The sequence below is a fragment of the Geotrypetes seraphini genome, chromosome 5 (assembly GCF_902459505.1).
Source record: "Geotrypetes seraphini chromosome 5, aGeoSer1.1, whole genome shotgun sequence".
Lineage (NCBI taxonomy): Eukaryota > Metazoa > Chordata > Amphibia > Gymnophiona > Dermophiidae > Geotrypetes > Geotrypetes seraphini.
The window spans coordinates 204,282,287-204,307,070 of record NC_047088.1 but is presented as its reverse complement, the minus strand read 5'-3'; the positions used below and the strand labels follow the sequence as shown (position 1 = coordinate 204,307,070).

Here is a 24,784-nt window from a genome sequence, read left to right as displayed (position 1 = left end):
ACCCCTGATACCAAATTCTGCACAGACCTCGAGTAATTATGCATCCCTGAGCATTCTGTGCTAATTCTGCATTGCGCAGTACTACTACCACTACACTACGACTGATCATTTCCATAGCGCTACTAGACATACACAGCACTGTACATCAAACATAAGAGACAGTCCCTGCTCAAAAGAGCTTACAATCTAGTCAGCAGACAAACTGGACAAGAAGGTGCATCTATGCACAGTGCCCAGGTGAAGGTAAGAGATATTGGTGCTTAGCAGGTGGGTTGGAGTTTGGAATTGAAAGCATCCTCTGCTGCCTTAGCTTTGCATGATTTTCCCACCACCATGATCCATAGTGCAAAGGAAGAAATCCATCTAAATTTGTAACAGTAGTTAATTTTATGTCAGTGGTACAGAAATGGAAATCGCAGAACATTTCAAATGTAGGGGATTATTGTTTTTTTTTAACTTAATTTTTATTAATTTATAATATTTTGCAAGTGATACACTTGTTTCAGAAATACAGAACATAAAATATAAAGAATAAGAAAATAACATCATTAGTGGTATTCAAATATCATATCATAAATACTAATATCATAAATGATAGAATTTCAAATGATGTTTTAATTGACAAATGTTTAGTATATATATATTTGTTGTAAGATGAAAAATGAATAAAGAATTATTAAAAAAAAAAAAAAAGAGAAAATTAAAAGAAAACTAATAGCGGAAAGCTGACTATGCTTAACAACCCCATATTTCTTAAATCCAGCTGATCACAATTAATCTCCAGAGATCTTTTTAAGGTCTAAAAAGGCTCTCAATTGTGATGGTAAAAAGAAAGTGTACTTAATCCCAAGGTAATGAACCAAACATTTGCAGGGGTATGCTAACAAATAAGATGCCCCCAGTTCTTTTGTTTCCTCACGCATAGAAAGAAATTCTTTTCTGCGGTCCTGTGTTATCTTGGATACATCCGGATAAATCCAGATTCTTTGTCCAGAAAAATCCTGATGCGAGTTCCGAAAGTAAAGTTTCATTTTTGTAAACCGCTTAGAAACCTCACGGTTATTAGCGGTATATAAGAAATTAAATTAAATTAAAATTATATGATTTAAGTCTTGTTCAAATACAAAGGAGACTAAAAGGGTACCCCTTTCCTTTACATCGGAAAGGGATTCCTCCAAAATTGCAGTCAAATCTTTTTGTACCAACAAATTTCCTTCTTCATCAGCTTTAGTCATATTAGTAGGAATAAATGTAGGTGATTATTAAAGTCAAAGCAGTATGGATGCATAACACGTTGGTCTTACTGTTAAATGTTACATGTGCAGTTGTATTCGCACATAAGCATCTCAAACATGCATGCTGGACAGCCTAGATGGGAATCCTTATTTGATAAACTGAGTTGAAAACTGGTAGTACAGCATGGTAGTTAAGAGGATGGTTGCCTGTGGAAGATCACAAGAGATATAAGATTGGTGAAGCAGCAGTCTCCATGGTTGGGCTTCCTGACGTTTAGGTCATGGTCGATGTTACTGGTTGGGCTAGTACAAACAAAAGAGCTCTTGGGGTTGGTCCATAGATTTTCTTCTGAGCAACTTAAGGGAGAAAAAGATGAATTAGATCTGGTCTATCGATCTCCACTGATGGACTCCTGGTCCAGTCAAAGGGGGATCCTACAGGATCCCTGCTGAGGAGAGTGGTAAATTGGGCGACCTTTCTTAGCGGTTCCATGAGATTCTTGCCAAGGGGTGCTGTTGAAGGGTGCTGCCTCGAGACACTGGGGAGAGTATATTCGGGAGCAGAATTGAGGCAGCTTGTTGTTGAGGGGAGAGGCAAAGAGGTCTATTTGAGGAGTCCCCCAACGAGCAAATACCTGACATAGAGGCAAGGAATTGAGTGTCCATTCGTGTGGTTGCAGAAGACGACTCAATTTGTCCGCCAGACAGTTGTACTGACCTTGAATATATGCTGCTCTGAGAAAGATGTTCTGATGGATTGCCCAATTCCAGAGCTTCTTGACAAAGGAAGTGAGATCCCATCCCTCCCTGTTTGTTGACATAGTACATGGCAACTTGGTTGTCCATACGGACAAGGACTACGTTTTCATGAAGAAGGTGTTGAAAAGCTTTGAGAGCATTGAAAATCGCTCTGAGTTCCAACAGATTGATGTGACAAAGATGGTTCACAGGAGTCCAATGACCTTGAATATGGAGTCCATCGAGATGGGCTCCCCATGCATAGGTTGACGAGTCTGTTGTGAGAACCTTGTGATGAGGGAGATTGTGGAACAGTAAACCTCTGGAAAGATTGAAAGAGAGCATCCACCAGTGGAGAGACTTCATCAACAAAGGAGTTACTGTAATTTGTTGAGAAAGCGGGTCGGTAGCTTGTTGCCACTGAGATGCCAGGGTCCACTCAGGTATGCGAAGGCGAAGTCTGGCAAAAGGAGTCACGTGAACTGTAGAAGCCATGTGACCATCATTTGTCTTGCTGAAATTGATGTTAGATGAGACACTTGATGGCAAAGGCGAATGAGGGTATCCCGACGTGGTGGAGGTAAAAACGCTCTGAGCCGGACAGTGTCTAGAGTGGCCCCAATGAATTGGAGAGACTGAGATGGAGTCATCTGGGATTTTGGAAAGTTGACTTCGAACTCCAGACTTTGGAGGAACAGAATAGTCTGTTGGGTCGCTGCAATAACCCTTTGTTGAGAGGGGGCTTTGATAAGCCAGTCGTCTAGGTATGGAAAAACTTCAAGACCCTGGCCATGGAGGGCTGCAGCCACCACCACCAGATATTTCGTGAAGACTCTGGGAGATGAGACGAGTTCGAAAGGAAGAACTCTGTATTGTAGATGAAGATTCCCTACCTTGAATCGAAGATATCTGCGAGAGGCTGGATGAATCGGGATATGAGTGTAAGCCTCTTTGAGATCCAGAGAGCATAGCCAATCTCCCTGATCCATCAGGGAATATAATGTTAGTAAAGATAGCATCCGAAACTTCTCTTTGACTAGAAATTTGTTGAGGGCTCTGAGGTCCAGAATGGGTTGCAAATCCCCCGTCTTCTTTGGAACTAGAAAATAACGGGAATAAAAGCCCATGTCACGTTGGTTTAGAGGGACCTCCTCGACAGTTCGAAGAAGAGCTTGAACTTCCTGAAGAAGAAGGGGAAGTTGCGACGAATTGGAAGGACACTCTCTTGGAGGGCGATCTGGAGGCACTTGAAGAAAGTGAAGTGAGTATCCCTCTCGAAGAATGTTGAGAACCCAGAGATCTGAGGTGATCATCTCCCACTGGTGATAAAAATGGTGAAGACGACCTCCGATGGACAGAAGAGAATTTGGATGCAGGGAGGTTGGCATGCTCAGACTGGGGAAGTCAAAAAGACTCAGCTGGTTTAGTCGCAGCAGGAGTCTGTGCTTTCTGCTGTCGCTGCTGTTGTGGAGAAAGCTGGCATCGTTTTTTGAGGATAACGATGTGGTGATTGCTTGTATGGCCGAGCAGGAGGAGTGTTAGGCTTCGGCGAATCAAGGAAGCAAAGGAGCGCTCATTTTCAGAGAGGCGCTTTGTAGCAGATTTAATAGAATCATCAAAGAGTTCATTCCCCTGGCAAGGTAAGTTGGCTAGACAGTCCTGCAGATTGGGATCCATATCAACAATGCGGAGCCATGCTAGACATCGCATGGCTACAGCAAAGGCAGAGACTCTAGAAGTAAGCTCAAAGACATCATATGTAGCTTGCAGCATGAAGAGTCGAAGTTGAGACAGAGTTCTGATAAGAACATAAGAACATAAGCAGTGCCTCCGCCGGGTCAGACCATAGGTCCATCCTGCCCGGCAGTCCGCTCCCACGGCGGCCCAAACAGGTCACGACCTGTCTGCATCACCAGAAGGGGCTCCCTTGCCACCTTGGTTTCTCATTTAAGTCCTATCTTCCCATCGTAGTCCTAACCCTCCGGTCTTGCACATGCACGACCTGTTGGCTTTCTATACCTGTGTTACATCCCAGCACCTCTCTCAGTATCCCACGATCCCTTTATCCCTCAGGAATCCGTCCAATCCCTGTTTGAATCCCTGTAGCGTACTCTTCCTGATCACTTCCTCCGGTAGCGCATTCCAAGTGTCCACGACCCTTTGGGTGAAAAAAAAACTTTCTTGCATTTGTTTTGAACCTATCTCCCTTCAGTTTCTCCGAATGCCCCCTCGTACTTGTTGTCCCCTTCAGTCTGAAGAATCTGTCCCTATCCACCCTCTCTATGCCCCTCATGATCTTGAAGGTCTCTATCATATCTCCCCTGAGCCTCCTTTTTTCCAGAGAGAAGAGCCCCAGCCTATCCAATCTCTCGGCATATGGGCAGTGTTCCAGCCCCTTTACCAGTTTCGTTGCTCTCCTTTGGACTCTCTCAAGTACCGCCATGTCCTTCTTGAGGTGCGGCGACCAATACTGAACGCAGTATTCCAGATGTGGACGCACCATCGCTCGATACAATGGCATGATGACTTCCCGCTTCCTGGTTGTTATGCCCCTCTTTATGATGCCCAGCATCCTGTTGGCTTTTTTCGAGGCTGCTGCGCACTGTGCAGATGGCTTCAGTGATGCATCCACCAGCACACCCAAGTCTCTCTCAAGTCTGCTGTCTCCCAACAATGCCCCCCCAATTTGTAGTTGAACAACGGGTTCTTTTTCCCTATATGCATGACCTTGCATTTTTCCACGTTAAAGCGCATTTGCCATTTGTTTGCCCAGTCTTCCAGCTTGTCCAGGTCCCTTTGCAGGTCCTCACACTCCTCCCTGGTCCTAACTCTACCGCACAGTTTGGTATCGTCTGCAAATTTTATAACCTCGCACTTTGCCTCCTTTTCCAGGTCGTTGATAAATATGTTGAAGAGTAACGGCCCCAGCACCGATCCCTGCGGCACACCGCTCGTGACTCCCCGCCAGTCAGAATATTGGCCCTTCACTCCGACCCTTTGCAGTCTACCCGACAACCAGTGCTTGATCCATCTGTGCACATCCCCTCCCACCCCGTGGTTCCACAGCTTCCTAAGCAGCCTTTCGTGTGGCACCTTGTCGAAAGCCTTTTGAAAATCGAGGTAAATGATGTCTATAGGTTCCCCATTGTCCAACCGACTGCTTGATCTGTTTAAATTCAGGAAGAATCTGCTCCTCAAGAGCCGGGTAGAACTTAGGCATCAACTTGAGGAAATAGTTGAAATAAGCAGTAAAGTGTAGTTGTAATTAAGAATTCTGTTAGCCATCATGGAATTCTGATATAACCTGCGGCCAAACTTGTCCATGGTATGGCCCCCCCCCCTGCCTGGAGGAACCGCAGCGTAGAGCTTAGATGGATGAGCTTTCTTTAGAGAAGATTCTACAACCAAGGATTGGTGGGACAATTGAGACTTCTCAAAGCCTTTGCAATGTACTGTACCTGGATTCCAACTTGGATGGAATGGCTGTAATGGAATAAGGAATTTCCATATTCCTGAAGAAAGTTTGCTTCAACACTGGAGTCATAGGGAGCCTCAAGGTCTCCTTGGGTGGATGAGGTAGCTCCATGTCGGCCAAGTATTCAGGTGTATACTTGGAATAAGAATGAAGATCCAGTTGAAGAGCTTGTCCCATGTCGAAGACGAATCTGGCAAAAGAAGCAGACTTTGAGGTCGAGGCAACATCCAGAGAAGGAGTGCGAGACCGAGGAACAATGGAGTAGGACGGAGAAGCCTCTCTAAAATATTGAGGCAAAAGTTCAGAGTCCAGGCGCACAGTAATTGAGGAAGCTGCACTACCTGCGTGAGGCGGAGTTAGTGAGTGTTTGCGCTTCAAACTCCTCGATGGTGAGGTCCCCGGGGTTCGAGGCACAGAGTGGGTCGAGGCAGGAGGAGAAGACTCCCTCAGAGGCGGTCTCGATGGAGGAGTCCTCGACCTTGATGGACTTCGAGGAGAAGCAGCCGGTGTACTAGCTTTGCGAGACTTATGCTTAGATTTTGAAGAAGTCTCGGTAGCTTTGGATAAACGAGGCATAGAAGTCTCAGTATCCAAAGAAGGCGAAGGTTTCTGTGGCAGAGATATCTCTTTAAGAAGCTTTGAAGCTAGATGCCTCGAATGCCTCGAGCGATGCTTCGGTCGAGGCTGAGGAGACATTGTCCGAGGAGTAGGTGAAGAGTCACTGGATGAGAACCTGCGAGGCTTCTGAGGCTTGCCTCGAGGTGCTTCGACAGGAGTCTCGGACTGCTGCTCAGGCTGGCTCGCAGGAAGCAGGGTCGAGGATGAAAGGAGTTGAGCCACAACCGAGGAAATCTGAGTGGTCAGAATGGCTTTCAATGTGTCCTCGAACATAGGCACCGAGACAAAAGGATCAGGTCTCAAAGATGCAGCAGTGCACTTCAAGGAGGGCGACCTCGAAGATGAGTATTCCTGATGCTTGGTGGCACGAGGAGGCTGACAGGACCATAGATACGGCCTGGGATGCCTGAGACTCTGGGGGCGTCTTAGAAATGGTACCTGAAGGAGAGACAGGAGACTTACCCATCGAAGACAACTTCAGAGGAGGTGCCAGCGAGGCCTTCGAGACCGAGGGTGTCGAAGTCGAGGCCTTAGTGGAGGCAGAAGCTGATGTCAAGGTCGAGGACTTAGATGTCGAGGCCGTCCCTGAGGTCAAGGCCTTCTCAGGCGGTTGGTCCATAGTGCCAAAAAGTTGAAGAAAATTGGCACAGCGTCGACGAAAGGCCCGAGGTTGAAGGGTAACACAGCGTAGACAAGCGTCAGGGCAATGTTCAGGACTCAAACAACCATACACAGACTATGGGGATCGGTGATGGAAATGGTCTTGTCACACTGCCTACACCTTTTGAACCCGGTAAGAGGCCGGAACATAGAAAAAATAAAGTCCGACGTACCGAACGAGGTGAGCGGCCGGGCCTAGGCCCAAAGGCAGCTGACCTGAATGAAAAAAGAAAAAAATCGAATACATTTTTTTTTTAAGGAGAAGAATGGAAAACACGAGCACAGCAACTTAAATATAAAATAATAAAAAAGCCGCGGTGAGAGAAGGCAACGAAGGCTGCAGAGCTGAAAAGAGGAAGATTTCTCAGCTCCGCGGAAAACATTGAACTGAGTTCCTCGCAGGAGACTCGTGCCCTAACTCGGGCGGGAAGGGACTCGCGCATGCGCAGTGCAGCACTCAGAAGCTCTTTCAAAGATCTTCAAGCAAGTCTGCTTTTGAGGCTGTTCACTGCGGGGCTCCGTCGGTGATGTCACCCACTATTGAGAATATGCTGCCTGCTTGTCCTGGATAAACTATTAATTTGTTATGATAATTTAGGTGTTTATTTTTTAGGAGTTTTAAGTATTTTTGGCAGATACTGAAATAGGTATTTATCAGGATATTCATGATGTGCACATTCCTCCTAGGTGTATTTTTTCAATTGATTTAGCTTAATAAAATCTTGAAGAAAGAAAGATTACATTAAGCTTTATAAGCCTCTATTAAAATTAATGTATTCATGGTAAATTAAAAAAAAGTTACTATAGCCAGAAGTGCCCCCACATCCCAAGCATGGAATCAGTCGTAGTATAAGTAAATCTACAACTGAAGTAGTACCACCCCTTCCCAGCAGGGTGTCCATAGCCCAAACATTAGACCATACAGCCTAGCTATAGCATTCTTATTCCCTTACATTACAGTCACTTCATGGTCCCAGTGGCGTGGTAAAGGGGGAGGCAGTCCACCCTGGACGTTATCTTGGTGAGGGTGCAAGCACCCATCCTCTTTTTCACACACATACCCCTGCCGCACCCCATCCCCTGTACCTCTAACATTGTTTGTGCGAGCAGCAACCCCCCAACTTGCTGTTGCGCTAGCATCGACTATTTCTCTGACATCACTTCCTGGGTCCACACCTGGGAAATGATGTCAGAAGAAGAGCCAACACTGGCATGACAGCAGGTTGGGGGTTGCTGCTCACTCCAGGAGTGTTACAGATGTACGGCAGAAGGGCAGGGAAGGAGCATGTGGATGAGGGGAGAGGCGCCACCGCCCAGGGTGCCTCTCATCCTCGCTATGGTATGCATGGTCCAGCAGGTTTGCATCAGTAGATGCAGGAGTTTGCTGCTCTTCAATTTGTGACTGGCTTCAGTTTGCTGGCTGTAATGGCAGATGCTGACAACTCCATTCCTACTTTTTCACTGCATCAAAGTAGAGATATCTAGCTGCATTTGCTGCTGCTTCTTTAATTGTGAGCATGAAGATAGGTGTGTATTTGAGGTGTTTTGATTATAACCAAATATTAGATGCCCTAACTGTAATGTTTATGCCATAGTAGTAAAGTGTTCAAGAAAGAAAATATAGAACTCGCATCCTTGAAGCTTAAATATTTTTATGATGATTTGTAAGCAAAATTAGTAAGTGTTGGGCTGGGTCTGTGGCACTGTAGTATATTTCTGGTTTTGGAATTTTCCATCATTTGGCACCAGCTCTGCTTTGGTGTGATGCACCAGGGAGGGAAAATTGCTGTTCTGTTACTTATACACAGGAGTCCATACTTTAGCTGTTAATTCCCACTAACTGAATTTGCAGAAGGGTGTCACTTCAAGATCTTGAACTTCTTCCCTTCTGCAGTGGAGAACAGCTCCCTCTTCAGTTTTTCCTTCTACATGCAAACTCAGAAGGTGTGTTCTGATCTGCTCTGCTTCTTTTTGTTGTTTTTGATGGACTGCTACTCCCAGGCCAATCTCATAGAGTACTTGTGGAGCCAGCCTGCTTTGTGTCCCTTCAGGAGCCCGGGGTCTGTTTCCCTTGGAGCTGCTTGCTCACTGATTCTAATCAGGGGCTTGAGTGCAGGCTGTGGGGCTTCTGTTTAACAACCCTCTGGGTATCAGGTAGCCAACTGAAAGTTTCTCCCCTCCCCCCCCCCATCAATCGCTGTGTGAGGAATTTTGGGGATGGGAGTCTGTGGTCTAGGTCCGACCATCCGGCAGCCAGAAGATATCCATTGACGGTCCAGTTCTGGCAATATCTGAGGCAAAAATCCTTTCTCTACAGGCAGGCTGTACAAGCTGACAGGCACCAGAAGTCACAGTGAGTATTCCCATTATTCCCCTTGGCAAAAATCAGATGGGGTCTCTGAGGTTAGGTTTCAGTTTCTCCTCCTCCAAAACCCTAAAATAACTATTTTTTATTTTTGGATTTAGCTCCAACAGCCTGTTTTTGGTGCAAATTTCCTGACAGTGGCCATCTTGGATTTTTAGTGATCTTTTTTAAACATTTTTCCAGTGGGTAGAACTTCACTTGCAAGCTCTCTCAGCTGCGCACATGGAAGGGGTAGAGAACATCCAGGCCAACTTTCTCAGCAGGCAGATTCTGAATCTGGGGGAGTGGTTTCTGTCCCAAATGGCATTTTCCTTCATTGTTCAATATTGGGGCAAACTGGACATTGGAGACAGCCAAGAATAAGAAGGCAGTTCACTTCTACAGTTGAAGAGCCGAGCAAGGGAGCTCAGGGCTTGATGTCCTAGTTCTGCCTTGGCCCACAGAGCAGCTCCTCTGTTTTTTCTTCTGTGGGCCATGGTGGGTTGGATCATCCGCAGGATCTAGTGACCCATCGGGGGCTGGTGATTCTGTAAGCTCCAGACTGGCTCAGCAGGCCTTGGTATGCGGATCTGGTGTGTCTGCAGAGAGGCAGATGCCTAAAACTGCCAGTTCATCCAGGGCTCCTCAGTGAAGGCCTGGTTCCCATGGAGAATCTGGAACACTTTGGTCATACAGCATGGCTATTGAGTGCATGGCCCTGATTCGGAAGAGTTATTTGGAGGTTGTGATTACAACTCTCCTTAGAACAAAGACTGTGACAGTTGCAGCTTATGCGAAGACCTGGAAGACCTTCCAAGGAGTAGGTGGAACTTGAGAGCGCTCCCATTTTGGTGATCCTTGCATTCCTGCAAACTGGTCTTGAAAAGGCCTGGCTGTTTCGTCTCTCAAAGTGAAGGTAGCCAGTATCTTGTGCTTTCAGGCTTGGAGAGGCTTGCAGTCTCTGGCGTCTCACCCAGATGTCACTAAGTTTTTGAGAGGGCTCTCAGATTGATACCCCCATTATGCAGACCGTTCCCATCTTGGGATCTCAATGTGGTCCTAAAGGGCCTATCCCGTGCTCCAAATGAGCCTCTGATGGAAGCTTCCCTGTTGGACCTTATGTTTAAGGCAGCGTTTTTGGTTGCCATTGTCTCAGCGAGAAGGATCTCAGAATTACAGGCCCTCTCATGTAGGGAACCCTTTCTTTTCATGGAGTTAGGTGTTTCTCTGCACACAGTACCTTTCTTTCTTCCGAAGGTAGTTTCTGCCTTCTATGTCAATCAGGAGCTTCATTTGCCTACTTTTCATTCTATGGGTTCGGCAAAGTAGGACAGACTTTTGCAGAAGATAGATGTGTGCCGAGCCTTACTTATCTATCTATCTACTACTACTTATTATTATTTCTATAGTGCTGAAAAGGCATATGTAGCGCTGTACATTTTAACATACAATAAACAGTCCCTGCTCAGAAGAACTTACAATCTAATTTAGACAGGACATTACAGGTTTGGGGAGATTATGGTAGAGGGAATGATACAGTGGGTACAGGTATCTGAGCAGTGAGTGGGAGTTAAGAGTTGAAAGCAGTTTCAAAAAAGTGGGCCTTTAGCTTGGATTTGAACACTGCCAGGGATAGAGCACGACGTATCTGTAGAAGACTAATAATTCCAGACTTTCTGATCATCTTTTTGTACTGCCAAGTGCAAGACGTGGCAAGCCATCCTCCAGTGCTTCAATTGCCAGATGGATTCACATGGCAATTTCATCTTCCTACATTGCCTGCAGGAAACAGCCTCCTATCTCTATCGTAGTGTATTCAATGAGGTGTAGCAGCTTCCCAGGTTGTCTTGCCTGATAAAATCTGTAGAGCAGCTACTTGGGCTACTCTTCACACTTTTACAAAGTTATACAGAGTGGATATGGTGGCTCAAGAGGATGCTGCTTTCAGGTCCTCAGTTCTGAGGGCAGGCTCATCTGTCCCTCCCTAGATGTCTGGCAGTGCTTTGGTATGTCAACTAACTATGGATTCCTGTGTATATGTAACAGGACAAAAGATTAGGTTCTTACCTCAATCTTGTTTCTTTTAATATAAACAGGAGTCTGTACAGCCTACCCTGTGTGGACTTTTGATTTGCCCGATTTCTACCTCAGACATTACCAGTGTCCATCTCGGGACCTCTTCTACTGTATCTAAGTTTCACCTGAGACATCACTACAGGAATATGGGGCTCCCTTTTCCCGTTCCCTTTGAGGGGTCTCTAGCCCTCTACTAGTTGCACTTAGCAACTTGGTTCATAGCTGCTCATGTGCGTTATTTGTTGTTCAATATTGAATTGTTACTGTTTATTGATTGTTGTTCTAGTACCAAAGTTTCAGAGCAGAACAGAATATGTTTGTTGCCAGGGAAACTCTCCGTGCCCTTCCTTCTATTTTCTTCTGTTTCAGTGGAATTCGATTGCTGTGGTACCAATTGAAGAGTGAGTTATTCTCCACTGCAGAAGGGGAGGAGTTCAAGAAATTAAAGTGACACTTTTCTGAAGATTCATGGTTAGTAGGAATCAACAGCTAAAGTATGGACTCCTGTGTATATTAATAGAAACAAGATTATTGAAGTAAGAACCTAATCTTTTTCTACTCTTGTAGTGGCCCCTGTCAGCCAACAAGTGGTTTGGTGGTGCTCTTTGGTGGAGGTGCCTTTCTGGTTGTTGGGCTGACAAACATTCTCTAAGCTGCCCAGGCATGCCCTCTGAAGAAAAATAAATAGCAGAGACAGCTGAAGAAGATAACAATTTAAGTGTATGTTGAATAGTAACTTAACTCTTTATTTGACATTGTTGCTCAGAAGCAACATGTGTTTTCTATGGCTCTTATGGGAGATCTGCTTCTCCAAATGCCTGTTACTTGGCACTGTTGCTCTCGTTCAACAAGTTAAGTAAAGCAGCCGTTTCACCATCTGCCAATTAGAGGGTTAAGATGTAGGTTTGAGTTATAAACAGATGTCTAAGTATTAAAAAGGATTTTTTTGTATTTGTTGTAGAGCATATGAAACATCTAAAATGTATCGTGATCTGAAACTGAGGGGTGCATTGATTCAAAACAAACAGTTGAGACTTTTACCACAAGAACAAGTATATGACAAAATCAATGGCGTGTGGAATTTATCCAGTGATCAGGTAAAAGCAGACTGATTTTTTTTATATAGCCTTCAATCCATAACCCTACTCCCCACTGCCTACCAACCTGGCCAGCAAATTAACTGTTCCCCTTAACTGTATCCATGACATCCTGTTTGTCAGTTTAGATTGTAAGCTCTTTCGAGCAGGGACCGTCTTCTTTTTGATGCTGTACAGTGCTGCGTACGTCTAGTAGTGCTATAGAAATAATTAAAAGTAGTAGTAAAATCTTTCAGATCTTTTTTGTCTGTCCATTGAAAATGTTACAATTAATAGAGCATGACAAAGTGTAGGTAACAGACTAGTCTAGACCAATCTGTTATGTTCACCTACCAGCAGATGGAGGAAGACAAGCTGAACTCTTCTAGTGACATCACCAGACTAATAAGTAATGCCGTCTGTATTCTCAGTGTTCATTGTCTCAGTATGTGTCTTTTTAAGTCTTGTAGAGCTCAAGCAATATCTGTTTATAGAAAGCAATCCATTTCATGAATTAGAGAGCAAATATGGTTGGAGAAAACCAGTTTTCTTAATTCTGTTTTATTATTTAAAATATGTGTAAGTTTTGTTGTGTTGCTTTTGAGATATGTTAAAATTGGCATTCTTACTATGTCTTTTTGTTTTCTACAGGGAAATTTGGGAACATTTTTTATAACCAATGTTAGAATAGTTTGGCATGCAAACATGAATGACAGCTTTAACGTTAGTATACCATATCTACAAATTGTAAGTATGCCAGCATTTTTGTCTATGCAAGTAAATTGTTTTAATTTATGAAAGTTATTGAGAGAGCGCAAGAGAGAGAGGGGGGACAGGGAGACACAGGGACAATTTAAAAAAATATTGATTAAACAATTTAAAAGTTTGGCACTAAACACCATCCCACACCTAAGGATGTCTAATGACACCTATCTCAAACAATAAGTGTGGTTAGAGGTGGAAAATAGGCATGGTTGACTTGGGTATCATTAGACATCCAAGACAGGTGCCTGTAAATTAGGCCTATGAAAAGTTAGCCTAATGAAGCATTGCCTACCTTTAGGATGCCTAGCGACGCCTAAGTCTATTTAGGTGCTGCTAGGCATGATTCTATAGGTAAGTGTAGTGGTAAGATGTGTTAAGTTTTTACATATTGATACTAGTCTCAAGTGTTTAGAGAATGACACAGGGCAAAGTTTGTCCCTATCCCCATCCCTACCCTGTCCCTGCAGACTCTGTCTCTGTCCCTGTCCCCGCCCTGTGGTTAACCATGGCTACCCATCCCTGTGTCATTCTCTACTCAGTTTGTCCCATCATGCTGTCTTCCTTCCCCTCCACCTTCTCCTCAACACACTTAACACACCAGTGTTCTCCCCAGAAATTTTTTCCAGCCGGGTGGCATGAAAAAGTAGCTGGGTGGGGTGGGCGAGACAGGGAAATTTGATGGTGGGGAAAATTAAGGGCTCCTTTTACAAAGATGCGTTAGCACCTTAATGCGCGGAATAGCGTGCGCTAAATTGCCGCACATGTAGTTGCTACCGCCTCTTAAGCAGGCGGTAGTTTTTCAGATGGCATACGCTAATCCGGTGTGTGCGCTAAAAACACTAGCGCACCTTTGTAAAAGGAGCCCTAAATGTGTACTATTTTTATTAATTATTATTTTCCAATGTTCACTATTGCTTCCTTTTTTTAAGGTTTGACACTTGTGCCAGAATATTTTTACTAAATTTAAGAAGTATCCAATTCTAGAAGTGAATAATTAGATATTCGCCCTCTTTCAAATGGTATAGAGCAGTGGTCTCAAACTCAAACCCTTAGTGGGGCCACATTTTGGATTTGTAGGTACTTGGAGGGCCACAGAAAAAAATAGTTAATGTCTTATTAAAGAAATTACAACTTTGCATGAGGTAAAACTCTTTATAGTTTATAAATCTTTCCTTTAACAGTTAAAGGAAAGATTTATAAACTATAAAGAGTTTTACCTTATGCAAAATCGTCATTAACTATTTTTTTCTGTGGCACCTTATTTTTTCTGCAGCCCTAACATTTAAAGTTTAATATCTTTCCTTTCTCAAAACTGACACATTTCAATCACTATATTGAAAATAAAATCATTTTCCCTACCTTTGTTGTCTGGTGACTTTATTTTTCTGAAAACAACGACAGACTGCAGATAATGTACAAAGATGCAGGCGTTGTTTATTAGTAAATGCAGTAACATATACAACCTTATAGCCAACCAAGGGACCTGACACGGTCCGTGTTTCGGATAACACGCCTTCCTCACGGGTCCATGATGGTTAAGGTATAAAGCAAACTGCATAAAAGATAACAAACACACGCCAATCACGATCAAATGGGGTCAAGCAAGTCTTACACAATGCCATTTGATCGTGATTGACGTGTGTTTGTTATCTTTTATGCAGTTTGCTTTATACCTTAACCACCATGGACCCCTGAGGAAGGCGTGTTATCCGAAACACAGACCGTGTCGGGTCCCTTGTTTGGCTATAAGGTTGTATATGTTACTGCATTTACTAATAAACAACGCCTGCATCTTGTACATTATCTGCAGTCTGTTCGTTGTTTTCTGGTTGCTGTTGTTTACTACAGACTACGTTGGACTTTCTTTCTCCCTTTTGTGCATCGACTTTATTTTTCTGTCCATTTAACTATGTTTCCAGGGTCTTCTTGTCCTTTGACTGTTTTTCTCTCCTTCTTCACTTTCTGCCTTGCATCCATCTTTGGCATTAACTTAATATTCAATTTTTCTGCTTTCTTTTCAAAATCTATGTTTCCATGTCTTCCCTTCCCTTCTATCTCTCTCTTCTTCTGTCCCTATTTCCATGGTCTGCATCTCTTTCTTTCCTTTCTCTCCATCCCTCCTTCCTTCCTTTCCCCTGGTCTGGCATCTGTCTCTTTCCCTCCCCCAACTTTTTATTTCTTTCACCCTGCCCCCTTCTTTCTTTCTCTCTCTATCCATGCCCCCATTCTTTCTATATGTCTGTCTTTCTCTCTCTCTCTCCGTGCCCCCTTTCTTTCTTTTTTTCTTTCTCCATGCCCGCCCTTTCTCTCTCCATGCCCCTTTCTGTCTGTGTCCCGTTTCTCTTCTTTCTTTCTGTCTCTCTGCCCCCCCCCCCTCAAGCCACCACCATTGGGGAACAGGCCGCCACCGCCGCAATCAGGTAACAGGCCGCCACCACCACAATTGGGGAACAGGCCGCCGCCGCCACCACAATCGGGGAAAAGGCCGCCGCCGCCACAATCAGGGAACAGGCCGCCGCCGCCGCAATCGGGGAACAAGCTGCCGCTGCCACAATCGGGGAACAGGCCGCCACCACCGCAATCGGGGAACAGGCCGCCGCCGCCACAATCGGGGAACAGGCCAGTGCCGAGGTCTTAACTCTCCCTGCATATCTTCCCCAGCGCGGGCCAACCAATTCACGCCACCCGACGTCAATTCTAACGTCGGGGAGGAACTTCCAGGCCAGCCAGGCAGCAATTGGCTGGCCCAGAACTTCTTCCCCAACATTAGAATTGAACGTTGGGTGGCGAGAATTGGTCGGCTCCGAGCTGGGGAAGATATGTAGGGAGAGCTAAGACCTTGGGCGCTGACCTGTTCCCCGATTGCAGTGGCTTGGGGGAGGGCAGTGGGGAAGGGAAGCAGATTGGGGACCCCTGCTTTAGGCAAGGACAGATTGCGGGCCGCAAAATAGTCCCTGGGGGGCTGCATGTGGCCCGCGGCCTCATGTTTGAGACCGCTGGTATACAGATTTAAAAAAGGGAAATGCGTTAATGAAATCATTAGGTTCAATCTAGCCATTTATTTCTGCATGAATTTAAACAACTAAAAAAAAGATAAATATAGCTCATCCAGTCATACAAGAAACATCTCTACAGCACCTCTAATAATATTTTGATCACTATATTCCTTCCTGAGGTCTCACTGAGGATATGAAATAGATGTGATCCCTACTTCCAAACCTCTTCCACATAATTTGAAGGAGACCTGTGTGATCGCACTACAGCAAAATAAAAAAGTAGCAGATAAAAATCAAAGTGAGAGCTAGGCAAAACAGTTTAGGTAAAAATGCAGGTAATAATTAGCAATGTATTAAAAATATTTTATTTTTATTTGCTTATAATGTCATTTGAAAGCTGTTTGATGTTAATACAGCTTTAATTTAATTCATTATAGTGTGTGTGGTGGGGACAACACCTACATCAACAGTAAAGTTAGCATAGGATCATTAAATCCACCTACTTGCTTACTGTTGCTGACTCATTGAACTACCTTTTCAGACCTCCACAGACTACTCACTTGGGACTTTCTATATTATTATTTTAATTATATTTTAATTCGTCATACTGTTTCTGAGTTTTGTTTAGTTTGTTTTTTAACTTAATTATCTTACTTATTTTAAACAGTTAAGTATAACTTTGTTTTGTTTTACCTATTTTATCTGTTTTATCTGTTAACTCTAGACTCCACGTTCTTAACTCTCTTACTACTAATCATTATTTATATATTTTATATCCTCTCAGCTCACCTTGCCTCCCCTGGTAAGCTGAGCTTGGCCTTTGCTGTTCTTTTCTAATGTCTGTCCTTTTCGATTCTTACAGGCCCTCTCGCTTCTGTAAGGAACCGCCGCCGCAAAGCGGCGGCCTCGACAACTCCGCCCACTTGTCAACACCGGTAGCGTTACCCATATATTTCCCTGCTTTGCGGCGCACGCCGTAAAGGAGCGCACCTAAGGAGCAGATCCTGCTCCTTTATGCGCTCCTTCATGCAGCTACTTCACTTCTCTACCTCTATTCTTTCTAATACCTCCTTCATTAAAACGTTCTCCAATTTTCTCTCTCCACACAGACTCCTACTTTTTATATATTACGTCTCAATCTTCTCTTTCCTAATCCTTTCCTTTCCTACTTTGAATCTTTTACCTCCTATACACACCAATACAAATACAATGTCTTCTATCCCCACCATATGGGGCCGCCGTCCTCCCAAACACTCATCCATCCTCACCCAAAATGCAACACAGTCTAGACATTATATCACTATACCAACATACCCTCCTTCTAACTTCTCTCTCGATCCACCAAACCCCCATCTTAAACTTAATATAGGTTTACTAAACGTACGCTCCATAAAAAACAAATTTCATTTAGTTCACGATCTCATTACCCAATATAATCTTCAAATCATATGTATCACGGAAATCTGGTTAACTCAGGGAGAAGAAGCATATATTACACAAGCCTGTCCTCCAAACTACAAAGCTTTTTCTCAACCTCGCCTAAACAAAAGAGGAGGCGGCATAGCTATTATCTATCATTCCTCCATTCCTCTACAATCAAATATCTCTAATTCATTCTCTATTCCTCCGATTGAAACTCTCCACTTCACTTTAAAATACTCTTTTCCTCTTAACTTTCTTCTTGTCTACCTTCCCCCGCCGGTATCTATAACCTCACTTTCAACCCTCACCACTATTATATCTGATTTCACTATTACTTATTCTGATTCTATTATTCTTGGAGATTTTAATATCCATTTTAACTCTCCTAATCATCACATTACTTCCGAACTCCTCACTCTGACTTCAGATCTATCTCTATCCCCTCTTATTTCTATGCCTACTCACTCCGCCGGCAATATCCTCGACATGATTTTCTGTTCTACCTCTATTAACCATCTCTTCCACAATTTCCAATACCATCCAATTCCATGGTCAGACCACACTCTTATAACCTGGCGACTTGACCCTCAAGTCCACACTAGTCACACACAACAACTAAAAAATACTCAGACCTCTCGCAATCTTGATAACATAACCCTTTCAGCAATTCAGACCTCCTTTAACCTAAATCTTGAAGACTTTTCTTCTCTTTCTACAAACGAACAAACTTCTTTATGGGAAACATCCACTAAATCATTATTAGATTCTTTGGCTCCCAAATCAGAACAAAAAATAAAAAAACCTACCTCTATCCAATCTTCAAAGAGACAACAACCGTGGTATAATGACAAACTAGTTCTTCTCCGCCGACAACTTCGTTCGTCTGAAAACAAATGGCGCAAAACACGCCTTAACACCCACCTCGTTCTATTCAAAGAAAAAGCTATCCATTACAAAACAATCATTCAATTGACAAAAAAAGAATATTATTCGAAACTTATTTCCTCTACTCGCAATTCCTCTACTCTATTCAATATCGCTCATTCACTCTCAAAATATTCCAGAAAAAAACAAAACTCTCAAAGTTTAACCTCACCCTCCGCAGTTGAACTATCTCTGTTTTTTGATTCAAAAATTAAAGATATCAGATCCCTTCTTGGACCACCCATACCCGCCCCTTCCACTCTAACCCCCAATACATCTACTCAACTCTCTTTTAGTTCTTGTACTACCTTTAAAATGCCTTCTCTAGCACAACTTTTTCTCATATTACAATCTCTAAATTCTCCTAATAACCTCCTAGAGAACATTCCCCCGTTCTTACTTAAAAAATTCTATTCGTTCTTCGGCCCTTTTATCTGGGCAATGATCTCCAAATCAATTTCAGAAAGCTTAGTACCCACTACTTGGAAAACATCACTAGTATTCCCTAAACTCAAACAATATAACTTAGATCCTTCCCTCCCCAAAAACTATCGCCCCATTGCAAATCTTCCTTTACTTTCCAAAATTACTGAAAAAATCATCCACTCACAATTAACCAAATTTCTTGAAAAAACCCACGCATTACATCCTTGCCAAACAGGTTTTCGCTCCTCACATTCTACAGAACTATCTTTACTAGGTCTCACTTCAACCATTCAATATTACCATGAGCACCAAAAATCTGTTATTCTAATCTCTCTAGACCTTTCTGCTGCCTTCGACACTATTGACCATTCTCTCCTCATTTCCAGATTAAAAGACTGCCGCATTACTGACTCTGCACTCTCTTGGTTCATATCTTATTTTCAGGAACGCAGCTCCAAAGTCTGCGTAAAAAATGAAATTTCCTCAGCCAAATTACAAACTTTCGGAATACCACAAGGTTCAATTCTATCTCCATTATTATTCAATGTATTTCTCTCTCCCCTCCTTACACTAGCCCAATCCATCGGATTTACAATTTTCGCCTACGCTGACGATATTCAACTCCTCCATCCTATCAACACTACTAATATTTCAGATATAAAAGACATAAATAATAAACTGGATAACATACATGATTGGCTATACTCAAACAAACTTGCACTCAACATAAATAAATCCCGCGTGCTTCTACTTCCCATCAAAAAATCAGAATCATTACTCGGAACTATTTCTATCAAATCCACTCCATTACAAATGGAAACTAAAATTAAATTACTCGGCGTCATTATCGATAGCAATCTCACCTTCCATGATCATATCAGCTCTGTAGTAAAAGTCTGCTTTTTTAAACTCCGCATCATTAGATCTTTAACTTCCATTCTGAACACTGACTCTATCACCATCTTGACCCATTCTCTGGTAATTTCTCACCTAGATTACTGCAATTCTCTTCTTAATGGCCTCTCTCAAAAAGAACTACGACGCCTCCAACTAATACAAAATACCGCTATAAAACTTATCTATAAGAAAAGTAAATCTGACCACGTCACTCCTCTCTTAAAGGAAGCTCATTGGCTTCCTATCTCCTACCGTATTACTTACAAAATCATCCTTCTCACTTTCAAAATCAAACTTCTACATCAACCAACTTTTCTTGACAAACTTCTTATACCCCAAAGTTCCCCTCACACATTGAGATCTTCAGACCAAAAACTCCTTTTTATACCGTCCCTAAAAGACTTTTATTATACTCGTAAAACCAACTTCGCTATTACCGCCCCAACATTATGGAACTCACTACCACAACATCTCCGTGATGAACAACAACTTGCTAAATTTAAGACAAATTTAAAGACATTCTTATTTCGGGACGCATTTAACCAAACCTAGAAAATCCTCTCTTTCTTTCATCAGGCAAGTATCCATTATTCATTACTTTAACGCTCCCCCCTCCTCATGTTCATCCCCCCCCACTCTCTCCATTTCTTCTATACAATGTAACTTTTTCCCTTCCCCCACAATTTCCTCACATTCCAGTATGTCAAGTCTTTGTCATTTATGTTTAATTTAAGATATTTCCTTTCACATTCTACTACTATTAATTCTTTCTTAATTTGATTGTTAACCGGCCAGACAATTGTTTGATGGTCGGGATATTAAAAACCAATAAACTTGGAAACTTGGAAACTATATATGACAGCCAGTGCTGATCATTTTTTAATAACCCCCTCCTCTATATAAAAAAAGTTATTTTTAGTAATAATCCATGAGTTACACAACAAAGGTGCACCTAGGAAAAGGCAGCATCTTAAACACTGCAGTGAGCACTAGAACACCAACACATGCATTGTAAAACTAAACAAGCCAGATCCTGCACAGTCAATTGATCCTGTACAGTCATTGCTAACAGAAAGCCATGTCCTTTTCATACACACAGAACAGAGATACACCCTCACCTAATATGGAATAATCACAAACTAAAAATAGAAATATGTAGACAAAAGTTAAACTGAAACGCCAATAAACCAGACTCTGCGTACAATGCAACACCAAAGAAACAGTGACACGTACCCTAATACTGTGCAAAATCTAAAGACAGTAGATGTAAATTTGAAAAAACTGCTACATAACAATCACCACTTTACAAATTAACAAATATAAATAAAACAGGGAAGAGAGAAATAAGAAAATACCATTTTATTGGACTAATCCATTTTTCAATTAGTAGTAATTAGCTTTCAGAGGCCAAATCTTTCTTCAAGACAGTACAGTATACTGCTGTAATGGTATCCTGTCCTGACCTGAGGAAAGGGGTTTAGTCCCCAAAAAACTGCCTTATTTCCATTTTCTATTGATAAACTTTAATCAATACAGTTACAATACTACTTGATTCTACATAAAGCAACAACAAATTTTTTTTCCACCTTTTGTCGTTTCTGCTTTAATCATCTCTTCACTCTCTTCTTTCTATTCAGCGGTTGTCCTCGCTCCCTTCCATGCAACATCTGTCCTCTCGATTTGCCCCTTCCACCCAGCCTCTGCCCTCTCTCTCTCTCCCCCTTGCATCCACTGTCCACCCTCTCTGCCCTTTCCATCCAGTGTCCGCCTTCTCTCTGTTCCATATGGCATCTTCCCTCTTTCTATGTCCCAATAAACTGTATATCCTTTGCCCTTTTTCTCCTTTGTACTCTGTGACCTTTGTACTTTGCGCCTTTGTACTCCTGTGCCCTTTCTCTCCATTTCAGCTTCACCCCCTCTCCATTTTTTTGTCTCCACCACTTCCCCTATGCTCTGGCACCTCTATCCCCTTCTCTCCCCCCATGCCCTGGCATCTCTCTCCTTTCCTTCCATCTCCCCCTTCCACTCCATTATCTGGCATCTCTTCTCCTTCCTTTCTCTCCTTCCTTTCACCTGGTCTGGCATCTGTCTCCTCCCCCTCCCCCCATATGCCCTGACATCTCTCCCCCCTCCATGGTCTGGTAGCTCCTTTCCTTTCCCTCCCTCCTATGGTCTTGGCATCTCTTTCCTCTCCTCTCCCTTCCCCGGTCTTCCTTCCACCCTCTCTCTCCCCAATTGTGTGCAGCAGCAGCACTTCTCTTCCTCTCCCCCCTCCCCAATTGGATGTTTCAGCAGCATTTCTCTTCCCATCCCTCCCCTCATGCCCTGGAATCTCTCTCCTCTCCTATGTCTCCCTCTGCTTCCTTGCATTGGCACCTTTCTTTTCTTTCCCTCTGGTCTGGCATTTGTCTCCTTAGTTTCCCTTCCCTCCCCTCCCCCATGCCCTGGCATTTCACTCCTCTCCCCTACCCCCTCCATTATCTTGTAATCTCCACTCCTTCCTTTCTCTCCCTCCTTCCTTCCTTTCCCCTGGTCTGGCATCTGTCTCCTTTCCTCCCCCCCCAATAGTCTGGTATCTCCTTTCTTTTCCCTCCCTCCTATGGTCTTGGCATCTCTTTCCTCTCCTCTCCTTTCCCTGGTCTTCCTCTCCCCCCCCCATTGGGTGCAGCAGCAGCATTTCTCTCCCCCCTAATTGGGTGCAGCAGTAACAGCATTTCTCTCCCCTCATCTCTTCTCCCCCCCCCCCACCTCGGTCGGCAGATTCGCTACAGGCTAAGGCAGGAGATAGGTCAGCAACGGAGGTAAGCTTACAACTTGGAGCTCTTCCTTGCTTCGGGCCTTCCTCGCTGCTGGGTCCTGCCTTCATGGAAACAGAAAGTAGGCAGGACCCGGCAACGAGGAAGACCCGAAGCAAGCAAGAACACCAAATTGTAAGCTTTCCTCCCTGCCCTATCTCCCGCCTTAGCCTGTAGCGAATCTATTTCTCGGACCTACTTCATTTCTCTTCGGTACCTTCTCCCTCCGTTAGCCAGCAGCAGTTACTGAAGCACGCAGCTGCAAGCTTCCGCCTCTCCTCTTTCCGATTGGTTTCGCTTTGTGCAGGAGCGTCTTGTGTGATAAGCTGCAGAACAAAAGTAAACACGATGTCGGGGTTCTTCCTGTTTGTGCACTGGGTCATAATGAGCCTGCAGCCCCTGCCTCCAACTGCGACTGTAAAAATCGACCAGCAGTAGGAAAATTGTTTAAAAAAGTAAAGCTGAAAACCCTTTTTTTGGCGCTTAAAAAAAAAAAAAAGTCAGGCGGAGGCGAATTTGCAGCCAAGATGACAGCCGGGCGCTCACCTAATCTAGCCGGGCGGGGCGCCCGGCTGAAAGGCGCTGGGGAGAACACTGCACACATACTCTCTCTTTATGCTCAACTTGTGTCCTTACCAGTTTATTCCCAGTCAGGCAGTCACCTTTTATAAGCAAGCCTATTCTCTCCAAGCTTTCACCTGTCATACAGCCAGCTCTCTCCCAATTAATCTGCTGATCCCAAACCGGTCCATTAGCTCTGCCTCCCCTTCTTCTATCAAACAGCCTACCTGCCTGCTCTTTCCAGGTCATAATTCAGTTTGCCTCCCACTCAAGTAGTCACCTAGCCTGGCTGTCCTTCCTCACCTTTTGACAAGCAGATAGCCAGTATGCTTCTCTGCTCTCCCCTCCCCCTCCCCACCCCCACCCCAAATAAAAGAAACAGATAGTTCCCAGCCTAAGAATCCAGCTATCAGGATCAGAGTTTAAAAACCTCAAGACTGCTCACCAGTTCATCTGCTTTCCTCTCTCTGCAGCATGTTCACTTTACTGCATGAAGTGGCTCAGGTTCAGGCACTGCAGGGTTCTCACTGTGTTGTATCTGTGGTGCCTGTGTTCTCCAGTTGAGCTGTCCTTTCATTCTCACGAGAATAGTGGGAGACTATAAGCACTGCATTAGAGAATGACACAGGGACAGAGCCTATGGGGACAAGGTGGGGATGGGGACAGAGCCCACAGGGATTGAACAGGTATAAACTTTGTCCATATGTCATTCTCTAAAAACTTGAGACTAGTATCAATATGTAAAAATTTAACTCATCTTAAACACTTGGCAACTGAATCCAGTGATTACAGATAACTGCAGAAGCTGCTTTTGAATTTCAATGAACCACTGTTAAATGACATCATTTATGTCTTGTCTGCCATCTGCAACGTCCTTCCATTATGTGCCCAGCTGCTGAAGCATCTTACTGTTACTGCAATAGATTCATCCATCATTGCTGGCATCAAGGAACGTTTCTAACATTTAATAGACACTTATTTTCCTGTTCATCTACTACACAGTTTAGGTTCTCTTGTACACCCATGTCTGAAAGACAATCCAATTACCTTCCCAGGTGATGTAAAAACATAGGCAACTGACTCTTTGGGAAGGTTATACCAAAAACAGATAGAAATGGAAGACTCTTTGTGATTTATAAACAGTTGTACAAAATAATGTCCCTTTTTAGCAGATTACAGGGAATTGGAAAGATTATACTAAACTGAATTATACTTTTTGGTGGAATTCAGTGTGTCATATTTATAAAATGGAAAGGGTATTTGCTCTACAACAAGGCAATTATAAGTTTTAAAAGATTTGGGGGCCATTGACGATTTATTCTGGTGATCAGACATCTTAAACACCTAAATATTGGACAAGATAAGGGGGGGTGGGATTATGAAGGATAATAATTGATAATTGTTATTTATTAGTATATGAGTGGGAGGGGTGGGCTTCTTATATAATTATTTATTTGGAATATTACAAATAAGAATGTCAAGTGATTAATTAAGATATTTATGAATGATTGTTGTACACTTGTAATTTTTGAAAATGAATAAAGATTTTAAATAAATAAATAAATAAAAAATAAAATCATAAGTGTTCAAGGCTTATGCAAATGAGGACAGAGTCAGCGGGGACGAGGACAGAGGCTGTGGGACAGGGTGAGGGACGAACTTTGTCCATGTGTAATTCTCTACACTGCAAGGTTCAAACAAATAGAGCTATGCTGTATGCTTTTGGTTAACTCTTACACCTATGGCCCGGAGTAGACTCTTGAACCTATAATTTGT

General features: G+C 43.4%; 1 protein-coding gene across 2 annotated transcripts in view; it reads left to right on the top strand.

The window, feature by feature from the left end:
- The window catches only part of BBS5 (Bardet-Biedl syndrome 5), an 83,691-nt gene that overhangs the window by 23,069 nt on the left and 35,838 nt on the right, over positions 1–24,784 (top strand). For both annotated transcript variants that reach the window (XR_004539590.1, XM_033945923.1), the window contains exons 6-7: positions 12,108–12,243; positions 12,874–12,969. Coding sequence is in view for 1 of the 2 variants with exons in the window: in XM_033945923.1 (XP_033801814.1) it covers positions 12,108–12,243; positions 12,874–12,969 (232 nt within the window). In the remaining variant the exon portion in view is untranslated. The remainder of the gene's footprint in view (positions 1–12,107; positions 12,244–12,873; positions 12,970–24,784) is intronic.